Here is a 15900-nt window from a genome sequence, read left to right as displayed (position 1 = left end):
TGACAGTTTCATTGAAGTATCTATCTATATTTTTAAATGAAGATAATATTTAAAGTGGCATCACAACATACACTGATGCCATGATCCAGCAATCAAGATTCATGTGTAAGAGCTTCCCAAGTTGAGCTGCAGCTATATCCCTAATTGCATCTGCTCATCTGGATCGAATTGAAATGGCTGGATGAATCTTCTGATGCACATGTATTTCTCCATCCTGTGCCATGAGTTGTGCATAGCTAGAGCTGGATTGGGACCTAGGGCTTTGGTGGTGACCTTGTTGCTGGATTAAGTATAATTTGTACTTGCCAAAGTCTGAACACAATAATACACTTGAACTACATAAGTAACATTAACTGTGTAATGTCAGCTGTCTAGCACCATGAGCTTCGAATGTGTCTCCAAAATACTGAATAAGTGCACATGAGGGGAAAGATGGACAATACTACACATCTGATAGTGCAAAAAAATTGGAAAACTAAAACTATGAAAGGAAAAATGCTTTCATGGCCGTACTGTATTTGTAACACTTCTGTTCTACAGCAAAAGCCTTAATCCATCTCTATTTGCCCTTAAAGGATATTTGAATTATTTATTTGCATAGATGGGGGTACACTTTCAAATTCAGAACAGGTAGATGACATTTCCATTTGGATGTGCAGCTGATCTGTGTCTGTCAGGGAAAGTGGTATTTCCCTGGATGCAGTAGCTCTATTGGGGTGGAAGAATATCTTTCTATCGAATTCCTATACCAACCTAATATAGAAATCTCTAGGTAGTGTACACATTAAAACAATATAAAATATAAAATGTTTAAAATTAATAAAACAGATAAATCACAATAGATAAAAACACATTAAAATTTAAAAATTCAATTTCAGTTAAGTCAGGAAAAATAGGTATGTCTTCAGTGTCCTCCTAAAAACAAACATAAAAATATTTGTAAACATAAAAATGTATCATATTCTGTGGAGAAGCAGCTTGCCTGGGGAGCAAGAGGCTGTTAGTATGACTTTCCGCTGGTGTGCTTACCAGACTGTGCCTAGTAAATATATATTTGTAGTCACCTATATTGGGCAGTAGCAATGTAGGAAGGTGCTGGAGGTGGATGCTCACTTCAGTGACAACGGCAAAGGCATCATCTCAAACTGTGCAGGAGCTGGCATGGTAAACCACTCCTGTATTCTATCAAGAAAACCATATGGCTCTGTGGTTGCCAGTAGTCAACGCTGATGTGATGGCACAATCTTTCCTTTCACCCTAATCCTAGTAATTGGTAGCGAAAGTATAGCTTTGGCAAAAGAAGCATCGCTTTCCATTCCTAGAGGAAGCCCCTTTTAAAGCCAAGCTAGTGGCAATCACCACATTCCATGGTAGAGAATTCAATAGATTAATTATGTGCTGTGTGAAAAAGTACTTTCTTGTCGGTCCTAAATTTCCCAACCGTCAGTTTCATGGTATGACCCTGGTGTGTGTGAGAGAGAGAGAGAGAGAAAGAAATTTCTTTCTGTCCAAACTCTCTACTCCAGTTATTATTTTATAAACCTCAATTATGTTTCCCTGTAGTTGCCTCTTTTCCAACCAGCTGACATCCAGAGCAACAATCCTCTGGCAGAGTGAGCAAATTTGTGCTAGCACAAGGAAGTAGTTTAGTTGCACTATAAAAAGGGGATTTGCAGAATTGTGCATAGCATTTTTGTGCAGATGTTGCAGTCAAAACAAATGAGGCATGCTACAGTTGTGCAACTGTTGCACAAGTGCAAGCATACTTGTGGTAGCACAGCACTAGTCTGGAGTGCAAATTCCTGACTTAGCACAACAGTTTTGCGCTAGTGCAACATCCACAAAGTGGTTTGTTGCTCTGGCTCTCTCTGTCAGTGTGACTAAACGAGGTTTGAAAGAGTTGCTTATTGGTCCCTTCTGCAGATGCCCTTAAACTGCATTTCATAAAAGTGGGGAAACACAAGAGATGCAGGGAGGGGGAGGAGAATGGTGAAACTGATTGTATTAGGTATATACCTGCCCAGACTAGAAATGCCTTTCACTATATGAAAGTAAGTATACATAGGATCGTGCAGTTTGAAACACTTCCTGCAATTCTTTAAAGACTTACAAATGACAGACTTTGGCTGTTCCTTAAACCCAGCCACACCTTTACCACCACCACCTTTGGTGGTGATAATAAAATTAAGAAAGGGATCCCCTCTGTTACAGGATAAAAGTAGATCAAAGAAGCCAGACAAATATAGTAATCTTCCCTTCTCAGTATGACCCTCCTCAGGCTTGCTCATGCATCTGTTGAGAGCAGAGGAAAGATAACTATGGCTCTTTAGCCTGCTGAGCATTGTGATTGACAGTCACAGGTTGCCCGTCCATTGTCGAGAATGAACTATTTCCCCAAATAGCCAGCATTTTGTTCTTGGTGCTCCCTTTTCTAATGTCAGATTGTTGAGCGTGCAGAACCTTAAGCAGTTAGTGGAATTGATCTACATATGTTACAAGCAGGGTGCCAATCCTCCCTCAAAAGTCAAGGTACATTCCACTAGGGCTATGGCCTACGTCAGTAGCCCACGTGTCAGGCATAAGCATGGCAGACATTTGCAAAGCCGCTATGTGGTCCTCAGATCTTCTGTTTGAAGCATTATGCTGTGGATATCCGCTCAGCAGCAGAGGCCAATGTGGAAGGTCTCTATCCTAGCACCCGCCACCATTCAGGTGAACTTGTTAATCACTCATTTTGTGAGGGAACATGGGTCACCTCAAAGATAACCAGGTTGCTTATCTTGTAACAGGTGATCTTTCTGGTGTTCCATGTTTACTCACAACACCCGCCCGGCCTTAGGGATGTGCTTGGAACGAGGCGGAGGTGGTTCAATGGGGGGGGGGCACTTATCTCTCTCTGCTCTTCCTCTGCCGGCGGAGGGAGGGGTTAATGCAGCAGTCTTAAAGCAGCAGCCCCCCACCATCAAACCGGCAGAACCAGCCGCCACCTCCACCGGTTCTGTGCACATCCCTACCCAGCCTACCCTACTGCTAGGATACTGCCACAGTAATAATGGCTTACCTGTCTTCATCCATCGATACTCTTCACTCATCACAGCGGCTGTTCAGGAACTGAGAAGGTGCTCTCTTGCCAAAAAATAGCAGTTGTGCCATGTGTGATTTGGCAGAGCCAAAGAGTGCCTCACGGAGCTATGGATTCTGTGGGGGTTACTGCACAGGTGCAGAACCTATTTTGTGAGGGAACATGGATCACCTGTTTTGTGAATTTGAAAGTACACAAGGCAGGGCAATAACCATTAAATGTAAATTTTGGAATTCAAAGACAGGACTTTGGGAACATTCCAAAAACTATTTGCACTGGATGATTGATTTGTTGGTCACTGAAAAGACTTCAGAAAATTGTTGGGATACACATATATAAAGCGATTAGATACAGGGAGCTAAAACAGGTGCATCACTTCCGTTAAAACCACCATTTACTCCAGATGACATATGATAAGCATCTGCCCATGCCAGAAGCATACATATGATCAAAGTAAACAAGAATTTACAACAGGATCATTCACACATATTCAAGATTTTTACTCAACTTTAGTTTAGATCCCTTCAGCTAAATCCATTTTGCTACTCCCTGTGCAGGCACTGGGCTTCTTAATCTAAAATTGTTCAGGGTTGCATTACTGAAAACCTCAGGGTCACATGGTTAACCATCACAATAACTTGCTTTTCATAAAAACTTCTGTTCTCAAGTAACTATAGTGGCTGACACGATGCACAGTACTTTCCAGAAGACATTGGAAGCAGCACTGAGAGAACTGGTGGTAGCACTACAAATGGTACCAACATTTGCTCCCATTCTTTCGAGTGTTCTGCAACCCTGTCTTGTTCTGCAACACTATTGGTGGTGTTTAAACACATGCAGAAGCATGGGCAGAGCTCCAACCATCCATATTTTGCTGTACAATATGTCGGCGACTATCAATCAACTGTCTTTCCTATGTGAAACTGCTGTCTAACCATTCCATGCCTTTACTATTCATTCCTAGTTTGCCATTAACATTCTGAAGAATGCGTATTGCTAAAGCAATATAATTAAAACTGGAAGTCTAAATGTCATATTTAAAGAACACAGTTTAGCACATTAATCAATTGGGTAGCACTGGTTACATATGTCATTTAATTGTAGTTATTGCTGAAGAAAATGCTTGCCATACAAAGTTTACATGTACATTTCCTGTGAGTATTGACAGTCGCTTCAACATAACTGTACAAGATGAGCGAGTGTAAATTTTGTGCCAGCAAAACATCCTGGAAGACTGAAGCAGTCAGTGTGTTCTGTGTATAAAAGCACAGTAAATATTCCACAGGCAAAAACCTGGAAGGACTGTAGTTTGTATTGCCAAGCATGGTTTGTTTCTTAGTCAAATTCCATTTTATTCAATGTTACAGCAGAATTTACTTCAAATTCAAACTGTTAGTAAAAACGGGGGGAATTTTAAACACCCACAGAACTTAGCAAATATTGAAGGCAGATACATCAACAATGTAATGTATAATTTTATCAGTTTTGTACAGGGTAGGCTTACACCTCAGAACTAGGCCATTAAAAAATCATTCCTTTTCGACTGTCTAAATATGCCTTTCACTTTACAGCTTTGACAACTTAAACAGATTCAGGCCAACAGAGAGACACGAGGCTCCAGAGGCATAGCGAATTTCTTTCAACATGCCACACCACTCTTTCTTCTCATCGTCATATCTGCAGGGACAAAAGTTAATATATACCAGGCACGTTAGATCTCTGAGCAAGCCAGTCCTCCCCTCAGTTATTTTTAAAGCCTTCCTCAAAGAGTACATACTAATAAGCTGTGTGTTTCAAGGACCTCAGGGTTTCTGCTCTAGCCTTCTATCTTACAGCAAACACAGCATGCCACCCATGGAATGGGGATGCAGGTGCGCTGGCTCCATGTGGGTTCAAACTGTGTCCTTGCTTCCACTGAGCTTGCAGAGCCGAACTTCATCGGAGCTGCAACAACCCTGCTCCCTTAATTCCCAATGGGGACAGGGTTGCTGCAGTTGCCAGCCGATCGCCACCGCTCTAGGTGGCGTGGCTCGTTTGCCCCAGCCCCCTATGGAGGAGCACGTGACACAGGGAGCCAGCTCCCATTGGTCAGGCGTTCCTCTGGGGGGCGGGGCCAGAGCAGGCCTATGGCCTGTGCACTGGCACCCGCTCAGAGCAGGGGACGCCAGCCCAGCTATGTGTTGTGGACCGCTCACTGGCATGGGCTATATATGGGGTGCCCAAATGTAGAATAAGTTTAGACAGGGCAGAATAAGTTTAGATAGGGCACGCCACACTACAGGGGTGATGGGGTACTCCGTTCACCCGAGGGGATGTCGGGGAGCTGGGATTGGCAGTGGTCCGGAAGGGCTTGTGGGGTGCGGGGCGTTAAGCTAGGCTAACGCCTGCAGTGGCAGGTACAGTGCGTGTAGAAAACTCGAAAATTATCGGTGCAGCACCTTAGGTAAGCGTTTGGCTTCAACTAGGAGGCGCTGATCCCCTGAGGCTTGACAGATCGGGGATGCAGCTCAACTCCTACCCCGCTCTAGGTGGCTTCCTTCCGTATGGCTCGACAGCGTCGGATGGATAGCGCCTGTAGCAGGGACCTGACATTAGGTCGGCTAAGAAGGGTGTTCCCGCTTGTCAGTGGTCGAATTGCCTCGAGCCAAGGTGCCAGCGCCATAGGCCTTTGGGTAAGGCGGCCACGCGCGTGGCCGTCCTGAAAGTTCCCGCACTGTGGGGGTGGAGCGTCAATCCCAGCTGAATTCCTCAAGTACACTGCAATTTGAAATATTAATAAAATGGCCAATTTCACCAAAAAGTATCTGTGTCCGTGTCTCCTTGGGTCTGGGTGCAATTGATAATGGTCACGGTTTTAACTCTGTTGGAGCTAGAGCATGTGCATCCCCTTTCCATGGGCTATGCTGCATGTAAGCCCCAAATTAGTTGAAAACCGCCACCTTGAGCTTGTTGAAAAGGTGGGATATAATTTTTTTTTTTAACATAAGCTTGTGAACCCAAATGTGTTGAAGCATGATACTGCACAAGATAGATACTGCACAATATCATGAGCAAGGAGAAAACTCAAGGATGCCATTTTTGGTAGCAGCCCATCACTTCCATCAGATGTAGCTCCACCCTAAGCTTTCTTCAAATTCACACCCTCAATCCCTTTGCTGCTGCTTTTTTTCTTGCTAGGGTAGTATGACTGCTTGAACAGGATAATCAAAGGAACTCTGAGAAGCTCTCTGGTTAATGCATAGCCATGATCTTAAAACTTTCCAGAATCAAGGAATGCTTCCTACATTGACTTGTCTGCCACACGACATCAATGCATTGGAGAGGCTTTGGGAGCATGTTCCAAGTTACATAGTCAGTGCAGGTGGAGCAATGGCCAGGCTTGTTGGGTCTCATTGTTGCTCTATATGAAGAGCAATTTTAGAAGACACCCACTCAATGTGACCCTACAGACTTTAGGGGAAGATCTACAGTGGTGGGCACAATGTCTGTCTTTCAGGAAGCTAGTCCTTTATGACTGATCATCTCCATGAGGAAGTTCCCTGGAACATGTTTTGAAAACCACTGGCTCATATCATGAGTCCTTCTGCATTTACAAATACCAAATACCAATAATGAATTAGGGTCCAAATATAGAAGGTCAGTTGTGGTGCTGAGTTTTATTCATGTTGTTGACTGAGTGCTTCATATCACTATGGCCGATCTTAGCCCTGGAACTGTTTGCTGTGTCCTGGATGCCCATGGTCTTTTCCCTTTAAGTTTTCATTACCCCCAAGATCCTCTATCTTCTCTTCCATGACTGACTACTCAAATCAGCTCTGTGGGATATTCCATTTGTAGCCTTTTTTGTCCAAAATGCCAAAAGCAATGCCAAAATGGACTAAGACAGTCTAGTATAAATCCCTGGGCAAAAGACAGAAATATCTATCACCAGCCCCACCAAATATCTATCACCAAACTTGCCTCTCTGCAACCCAAATCACAATGTACTAAAAGCATAGAGACAATGCTAGCTCAACCAACAGAGCTGAATAAACCAACAGAGTCTGGGCTATGTGTGAGGGAAGAGGTTACCCTTCACTTAGATCTAGAAAGTAATTTGAGTGTTCAGTAAGTGACTTCATGCCAGGTTATTAATATGGGCTGACATGATGTGCAGTGTCTTAGTGACACTATGAATCACGCTGGGGCTGCTGTGCATGCGTAAGGCAGCCCTAATGCTGTTGAAGATGAGTGGTTGCACAGGCAGTACTCCTGCTGTTACTTGCATTGCAGGGAAGTGGAGTAACTGCAGCAGTGCTGCTTGTCCTCAACAGCACTGGAGTTGCCTTTAGTGTCCAAACCAGCCCTGATGCCATTTGTAGCACCACTGAGACACTGTACATCATGTCAGCCACTATTAAGCAATCTGAAATGTATCGTATTTTGAAGCCAAATAAACTGAATGAGCACATTTCATGTGAGGGATTGGCATGACTGATTTTTAAAAAAAAAATTAAATGGAATGCATCCAAAACTTAGATCTGTGATAACAGAAGCTGCTTCAATGAACAGAAGTATAGTTACTATGAGTCCTTGTGAAAGTAACTCTCTTTCCATTCACAAAAGGAACATCTGTTGTGAGTGCAGTGATAGGTTTGGAAGCCTACATCATTTATAAAAATTGCTGTTCGTCACTGGACAATGCAGATGATCTCACATTAGGAATACTATTAAATATTTGTCTCCCAAGTTAACAAAAATAGTAATATTTAAATAGAACTTACTTCCAGATGTCATTAACCTCGTTAGGTGCAAATTCCTTGGATTCAAGTTGAATCATAGCAAAACCACCAATAGCATACAAGGAGCCAGCCAGTTCAACTAAATTGATAGAGCTTCTCTCCTGTGGAAACTCTGGCATAACCTCCCATCTGTAATGTAATAAACATGATAATCTGTTTAAAACTATGACTTACTCATACATAATCCCAGAAAGAAAGAAAAAACAACTTTGAGGTATGCTGAAAAAAATGTAGTAAAGGTGGAGTGTATTTGTACCTCTGGTGAAATTGCCTTACAAAAAATTTTGGGATGCAAATTCACAGATAAAATTGTGCGTGTCACTTAGAAACCCTGCTGTTGACATTATTGTTGGGCTATATTAATGTGAAAGAAAACTTTGTTTTAAGAAAACATGCAAAATATTTGAGTACCTAGAATGATTACAGTTCAACTGTGGAAAGAAAGACTTTAGGTATAAAACAAAATTTAAAATATGGGGTTCAGTTACTGGCATATGGATTCAACTTGCTATTAAAATGACAGATACTGGGGCGAAAGCATCTTAAGCTCCAACTGTTGTAGACCTAATAAAGAAACACCCATATGCTGTGTTAGGTCAGTGAATTAGAATAAAGTATTTCTTTTCAGAGATGGCCAAGGTATCCTTCCTGATTAAGTGTACCCTGAAGTTTTGGGAGCTTGGCCAAGGAATTCATTTTATAAGTGTCCCAGTTGCATTTTAAGCTATTCGATCAAGAGTGATCTATTCACTTTTAAAAACACACACACACACACACACACACACACACACACACCCATTTAACTTTGAACACAAGAAAGAGTTCCCTCTAATAACTCAGTATCTCTTCGTAGTTAAGGCATAACTAATACTGCCTACAAGCCTAAGTTGTACATATGAACAAAAGAGGAGGAAGTGTGGCATGGGGAACAGCAGCTATAAGGGAGAAATGAGCAGTGTCTTTTGCTCATGCAAGAGCACCTTTGAATCTGAACCACTGAAGATACATCCTTCATTTCTACTTGGACACCAAAGAATGGTCTTGATTTTGAGAGTGTCATTCGGTTTATAACAGGAGAAAGAATAATATGTAGGATGATAATATTTGCAAAACTCAGAATCTGATATTGTGATTCTAAATACAATCCCTACTATCCAATGAAATTTAATTGCTTTTGCCTGGTTGATTTCATCACCATTTAATTGAAAGTAACAGAACACTTAAGAAAAATACCAAATAGCAAAGGGAATAAAAATGGGCAGTATAGTATATATTGATCCAGGGCAGCTCCACAAATGGCCCTCCATAAGCCTCTCCTACTTGGATGGGTCTGAACAGTGTAGTTTCTCCTCCACCACCACCACCATGCAAAGGCACAGAGATTGCATCAGAGATAAGCAATGAGTTTTTCTGAGGTTCCTGGCAGCTGCCCAATGATGCTAATCATGACATTGGCCCTGCATTGTCCACTGCTCTTACACAAGAGAGAATGTATAAGCACACTAACTTGTTACTGGTGAGATCAAATGCTTCAACAGAAGCCGAGAGGCCATCTTCAGTAACACCTCCTGCGACCACAATTTTGCCTTTATACACAGCAATACCAAACATAGAGCGAGCCACTTTCATGGGGGGAAGATCACGCCAGTCTCCCCTCTTGGAATTATATATGAATACTCTATTAGTGCATTTTCTGCAGAGTGAAAGAAATAACATCAATAGTTTGCAGAAATCGGCAATCACAATAGAAAAATATTAAGCAACCAGTTGCTAGACATTTTAATTTAGATTACCACAGCTTTTCGGACTTGGAAAATATTTCCAACAGAAAACCTTATCTAATTTTGATACACTAAAAACAAGATAACACTTCCAGACAGGGCCAGCCTTAGGGTGGAGGCAGAATGGGTAGTTGCCTCACAGTGCCTACCTGAAGAGGGCTCCAAGCTGGGCTTATTCAATAAAACACAACCAAACTGGACCTTTATGGATTGGAACATGCTAGGAAGGCACTAACCCTCTTGTCTTGCCAGGGTCTCCATCTAATTCCCTCTTCCATGGCTGCTATTTGCTTTGGAAACATATTGATAGCAATGGGAGAAAGCGGTCATGGGATAATGGTGAGGGCAGAATGTTAAGCCTCCTTCTCTTCCATGATGGTCCCAGTCAGGCTGCTATTTACTGAATAAAATACAGGCACACCTGCTCAATAACATGCTTACAAGTAACATCTTGTTTAAGCCTCAGCCTACAAAGAGACTCTGCTCACAGACATTCCAAGATTTTGGCTACTATACAAATAATGTTCTTTTAAAATGCTAGGATTTTCAGGATGCCAAATTATGTGTTTAAAATGGGACTCCAGTGCAGACTGAATAGAGTCCTCCTAAGACTTTCAAATTAAGAAACATATAGTGCTTAAATATTGCTAGGTGTTGTACAACCTTAAAATGAGACAGCTCACAACTGAGATAAGTGAGAAGTGATTAATTCTTCCATAACTTTAACTTAGTTTTAAGTGAGATTTATTATGTAATCTATTCTATACACAATGATTTTTTTAAATCCATGAACCCAATTATCACTTTCCTTCTGTGAAGTGCTATAATCATTCATTCATCAATGAAATATCTATTCTTCTTTTAAATGATGCCTTATTTAATTGGCTTGCAAGTGTTCTGCCAAACTGCCTTATTCCCACCCTGCCATGTTGTTGTGATTTATGACACATGGTTTCTTAACCTGTAGCCACCCTACAGTTCCATGGTCTTGCATACATGTCATTCTGCACAGTCAATTTAGTCCTGAATAATCCTAAAACTATGGGCCAATTTAGGTGCCACTTGTTTTCTAGTACAGTGACACAGTTCCCAATCCCTTAACCATGGTTGGGGGATCAAGAGTAGGCCATGGGATCATGCACTCCTTTCTTTTCTTCTCTGTTGCAACCCCTACTGAGCTTAACTACAGGTAAGTACACTAGCGCAAACCTTAACTATGGTTAATGCTAAATTTAGTGTTAACCCCAGGGTATTGAACAGAAGAAACTGCCTTATAGTGGAGTCAGACCATTGGTCCAACTAGCTCAGTATTTTCTCCACTGTCTGGCAGCTGCTCTCCAGGGTTTCAGGCAGGAGTCTTTCCCAGCATGACCTGGAGAGAACAGGGCAAACTTGGGGCCTTTGACATGCAAAGCTACAGCCCCATCCCAGGCAGAAGTGCAAACTTTTGATAGTGATTTCTTTTCCTGGAACTTGGGATACCTTTGAAGTTCTCAGATACTCACTTATCATCAGTCTTTCCCCCAAGACAATATATCATTCCATTATGTGAAGTGGTAGCATGACCGTACACTTTGAGAGGGAGCTTTTTGACCTCACTCCATTTGATTGCTCTGGAATGAAAGAGGACATCAGGAGGGCATTTTCAGCATAAATAAAATGAATGAAAAGTCTTAATAAGTACAAATGTCATCAAGCCACCTACATGGGATCATAGCATAAGACTGAATCCAAAGACTCCTCAGTTTGGAGGTCCTTGCCTGCAATGACATAGATTTTGTTCTCCGATTCCCCCAGTCCAAAAAGGCATCTGGCTGATGGCAGCGGAGGAAGACCAATCCATTCAGAAGCAATGGTATCCAGCTTTCAGAATTCAGAATAAAGAAGTGTTAGCAAGGAGGTATGTAGAGCAAACGGCTCTTTGAGAGCAATTCCTAGACATCTCACCCGTTTTAAAACTTCCATACATATGACCTGGAAGTGAACTCATATAATCCCACTACTGCCACCTTCATGAAAAACCCTCCCCTGCAGACCTTTGTAACACATTTCTGAAACACATCTTTTAAGAATCATTGTTCTGTGCCAAACATCACCAATTGACTTTTGTTTGTTGCTATGCTTTTTTGCTCCTTCCTTGCACTGGCTAACTTTGTGTACAAGAGCACATTAACCTGGTAAGGTTGCATTTGAGGAATTTGCATGAATTCAAAATTAGTACAAATTGTGTTACACAAGAATAAGCCCTGTGGAAATTTAGTGAAAAGGGACCTCTTTTCTGCAAAACATTTTACCCACTGCAAAAGAAAGCCTCCTATTATGGCTATATGTCATGGATGAAATATAGGGAGACAAACAGGGATGAAAATGTTTGCTCCTTTAAACAATTACCTTAAAACCCAGTATATATTACCAAGTGTTTTGCCAAAGAGAGAGGTTAGAGATTTTGCCACAAAAGGTGCCCCCCCCACAAGGAAGCACTGTTCTTTCAGATAAAAACACGATGTTCTCCAAAATGTCACCTTTTGCTGTGAAAAATGGATACCAAAAGATCCAGAGCAGCCTTCCTTGGAGGCTCAGATTACAAGAAGAAAGGGTTTGACATAGTTTTCTGCCTGACACCCATTTTCCTATGTTCAGGGCATTTTTTGTATGGGAAGAGCATTCTATCATGTCAGCACCATGTTGCTGGGGGTTAACCCTTTCCTCCATGCCAATTTCTCAATTTAATTTGCCTCCCAAAGCTATTTTTCCATGTGTGCAAGAACATACAGCTACCCTTGTACAATACCTTTATATTTTATTCTGCAGAGTAAATAGTAAATTTGGGGAACATTTAAATCAGGAAAATGGCGGGGGGGGAGGCTTAACTAGCTCCCCTCACACAAGCCCAATTCAACTTTAATTAACAACAAACTTGAGGAGTTACTGTTCACAGATCTCCCATCACATCTTGTTTCAACCCGAGAACTAGGTCTAAGGCGACTTGCACATACAATTGTAAGCATAATTATCAAGGTGGGCCAAAAAGATTCTCCCAGCTGAAACGGAAAATAAAAACAAAACCATACTTCTCATAGGGACACATATTGAGCCATGGATGAATTGACTTCAGATAGATGATAGTCAGGGCAGTGTATATATTGTGCTACAGGTCTGAGATTGGTATTAAGCTAAACCATGTTCTGTTCTGAGAAAAACTTAATTCTGTGGCCTGTACCAATCTAGAATGAATAAGTTTGCATATATGGGTCTATAGCATAATACATCCTACTTCTGATATCAATAGGGAGAGGTAAAGAGCTATGCAGGTCACACAGCAAAAATCTAACTCACCACCCACCCTTGGCTTCCTAGATGCGAGCTACAATTTGTGACAGGGGAACATTTTTCTCACGTTGTCCTGAACTGAATAAAGATCACTCTTCTCCTTGTAACAATTGCTTCCTCCAAAGATGTTACATGTATAATGTTTCCACATCTCATGAGTTCATTTCTACACCTAATTAATGGGGTGTGCAAATGTAACACACACATCTTGACCAAGAGGCCCACATATAGCCTAACTACTCATCAGTGGAGGAAAGGAATTGAATCCATGTGAGCAAAGGAATGTCCCTACAGAATCTAGTTCCTCCACTAAAATAAATGGGGAAGCCCTTGTAATTAGAAGTGCAGCAGAGCAGAGTGTGTCAGGGTGCCACACTATATCAGTCAGTGGGAAATATAAAGAAGACATGCAGAATAACTATGGTACTAAGGCTAACATTAAAAATCTCTTTATGAGGTATAGCATACATCATGCCACAGCTTCTATCATCAAATAGATGCAATTTAATTTTCATGACATGTACATTTCATAGGCCAGCCCATTGCATCTGCAGCATGAAAAGGTACTTTTTACTTCTTCTTTTTTAATATAAAGTTGGGGTGGGTGGGATATCTCACTTTGAAATTAGAGCTTACAAAGAGTTATTGCACTGAAGGTAATCTAGAAGGAAGGATGAAATAGAAGAAATGTAAAAATTATGGACTAAAAGGTTAACGGTTTAATACTATGCATGTTTACATGGAAGTAAGTCTCACTGTATTCAATCAAGTTCACTCTCTAGTAAGTGGTTGACATCCCGTGCAACACTCTGTCTGCCCTGGAATGTAGTGTTTATGCAGTTGCCCAAGAGCACTCTTGCACAAGAACACAAAATGGTGCAAACTGAGTTTCGTTATAGAGAGCCATGATTTCCTGTGGCTCTCCACCATGCAACTCCATTGGTGCAATTTTGTGGTCTTGTGCAATTTTGTTATCAAAACACTTAGCGTGGTCCTGAACTAGAAAGAGACTAGAGAATGTACAACCTCTAGAGATTGACAAGTGGCGCACCAAAAAAAGCTGCTTACCAAAGATACAACATAAAGCTATGTTTGTTAGCACATGGAGCTAAAAAATGATCTTATATTATCTTCCCCACTGAGGTAACCTAACAAACAAGACGCTTATACCTGGAAAAAGTATGACTGGAAAGGTTGCTCCTTGTTCTCTTCATCCACATACAAGCCTCCTACTACAAAGACCTGTTTTTGTTTAGTGACTATGCTGGAATGATTTCTGGGAATCTGTTCTGACAGAGCTGCCAGGTAACATTCATTCTCTGTGGGATCATAAGCCACGGAAGCAGTATCATTGATGAGAAGAATGAGGTCTTTGACAAACATTCCATGCCTTGGAATATCATTTAGGTAACCAGGGAGCAAATCTTCATCTCCTACATCACCATTAACCTCTCCTTTGGCTGATTTTCCTGCATTTTTGGTAGGCTCGGGCAGTTTCCCAGCAAAGGCATCTTTAATAACCTTGATTTTTTTCATAACATCTGGGTTGCTTTTGATGATATCATCCTTCTCAACATGATCCTTGAAATACTTCTCCTCCATCAGGCGAAAGCGGATGCAGTCAAACACTTCTCCAAGACCTTTCGTTCGATTCTCTTTATCTGACCGCACCCATCTCATCACAGCCTCAAAAACCACTTCCTCCTTTTCAACGTTCAAGCTGTCCGGAGAAATAACTGAGATGAGTTCATGGGGAGCAAGTTGGATGAAGTCCTCCTCTTTGCAAATCTGCACAAAGTGGTCCGACACAAAATCACGGGCCGACAGTGCAAGTCTTGGGCAGTCAAGGAGCAGACCTAATCTAAGGATGGCCAGGCAATTACCAACAGCAAGTCTCTTCTGAAGGTAAGAAACACACACAGTGAAAACAGAGGGAATCTGAAAACGGCTTGCCAAGGCAAAAATATCTTGTACATTCGAATCATTGAGGTCAATGCTGGCAGAATAAAGGTACTTAATAATCATATCCAGGACGATAGGGTCAACATTGTCTAGAACGACCTCCTTCTTTTTCTCCTCACTTTGCTCAGACAAGAAGTACTCACGGAAATAAGGACTACAGGCTGACAGAATCAGTCTGTGACAAGGAAGACTTTGATCCCCAGCTTTTAGGGAACAATCGATAAACTTTTTTTCTTCCAAAAGCTCCCTGAGGCCATCCTGAAGAAGAGTGGATTGATAAAGTCGAAGCTCTTCAGTAAGTTCCATTTTGTGGAACGCTTGGGCAAGGAGGTAGAATAGAAAGCCCTCTTGTCAGTACCTAGGTTTGCCTGAAAAAGGCAGATCAACGTGCTTTGCCCAGCCCGAAGCCTCTGTAATATAATCTTGCCAGCTAAATATAGGTACAGACTTTCACAAGCTGGAATTTAGGATAGATGGTGTGGAAAGAAGAGTGGAGCTTGCAGCTGTCATGGGTTGAAAGAAGCAACTGTTGTATTTAGTCACTAGGGAATCAATTTTACTCGGTTACACACACTGAATCACCAAGATTACTTGCAGAATATAGTTAGCACGAGTGGCCTAATTAGGCCAGAGACGTTCCTATGACATAAGTCTCTAATACATTCATGTTATTTTCCAGCTCTCAAAAGATGGAAGTCAGCATATGGAACTATGATGGCCATTCATTACAGATTAACTGAAAACCTTTGAAAGAAGATTGTTTCACAGAAATTATGCTAGTGCATATGTCTAAGAAAATAGGCTCCCATTAAATGTCTGTTAGACATATGAGAATGTTATTTTGGTTTGTTTACATACTCACCTCTTGTACTGCTGTCTAATGTTCACCAGCATTTCATCGAAAATATTCTCAACATTTTAAAAACAGTGTCAGTGACTCATTGAGTGCCTATATATGGACTAG

General features: G+C 41.5%; 1 protein-coding gene across 1 annotated transcript; it reads right to left on the bottom strand.

Moving 5' to 3' along the window:
* Positions 1-4541: 4541 nt before the first annotated feature.
* KLHL41 (kelch like family member 41) lies at positions 4542-15440 on the bottom strand. The gene is made up of 6 exons (XM_053265057.1): positions 14145-15440; positions 11350-11507; positions 11150-11257; positions 9371-9556; positions 7846-7992; positions 4542-4759 (listed from the first exon to the last, which is right to left on the bottom strand). The coding sequence occupies exons 1-6, from the start codon at positions 15240-15242 to the stop codon at positions 4648-4650; spliced, it is 1809 nt and encodes a 602-aa protein (XP_053121032.1). The 5' UTR covers positions 15243-15440; the 3' UTR covers positions 4542-4647.
* Positions 15441-15900: the final 460 nt, after the last annotated feature.

The sequence above is a fragment of the Hemicordylus capensis genome, chromosome 1 (assembly GCF_027244095.1).
Source record: "Hemicordylus capensis ecotype Gifberg chromosome 1, rHemCap1.1.pri, whole genome shotgun sequence".
NCBI classification, from domain to species: domain Eukaryota; kingdom Metazoa; phylum Chordata; class Lepidosauria; order Squamata; family Cordylidae; genus Hemicordylus; species Hemicordylus capensis.
This window is presented reverse-complemented; position numbering and strand designations above follow the sequence as displayed.

Bases quoted from the DNA above. Each gene is read 5' to 3' on its own strand.
- KLHL41 (XM_053265057.1), bottom strand. From the start codon at position 15,242: ATGGAACTTACTGAAGAGCTTCGACTTTATCAATCCACTCTTCTTCAG. The intron at 11,508-14,144 runs GTATAAGCGTCT...GAATTCTGAAAG, and splicing joins TCCAGTCATACTTTTTCCAG to CTGGATACCATTGCTTCTGA. The intron at 9,557-11,149 runs GTGAGTATCTGA...TTCACTCTGCAG, and splicing joins GGGGGAAAGACTGATGATAA to AAAATGCACTAATAGAGTAT.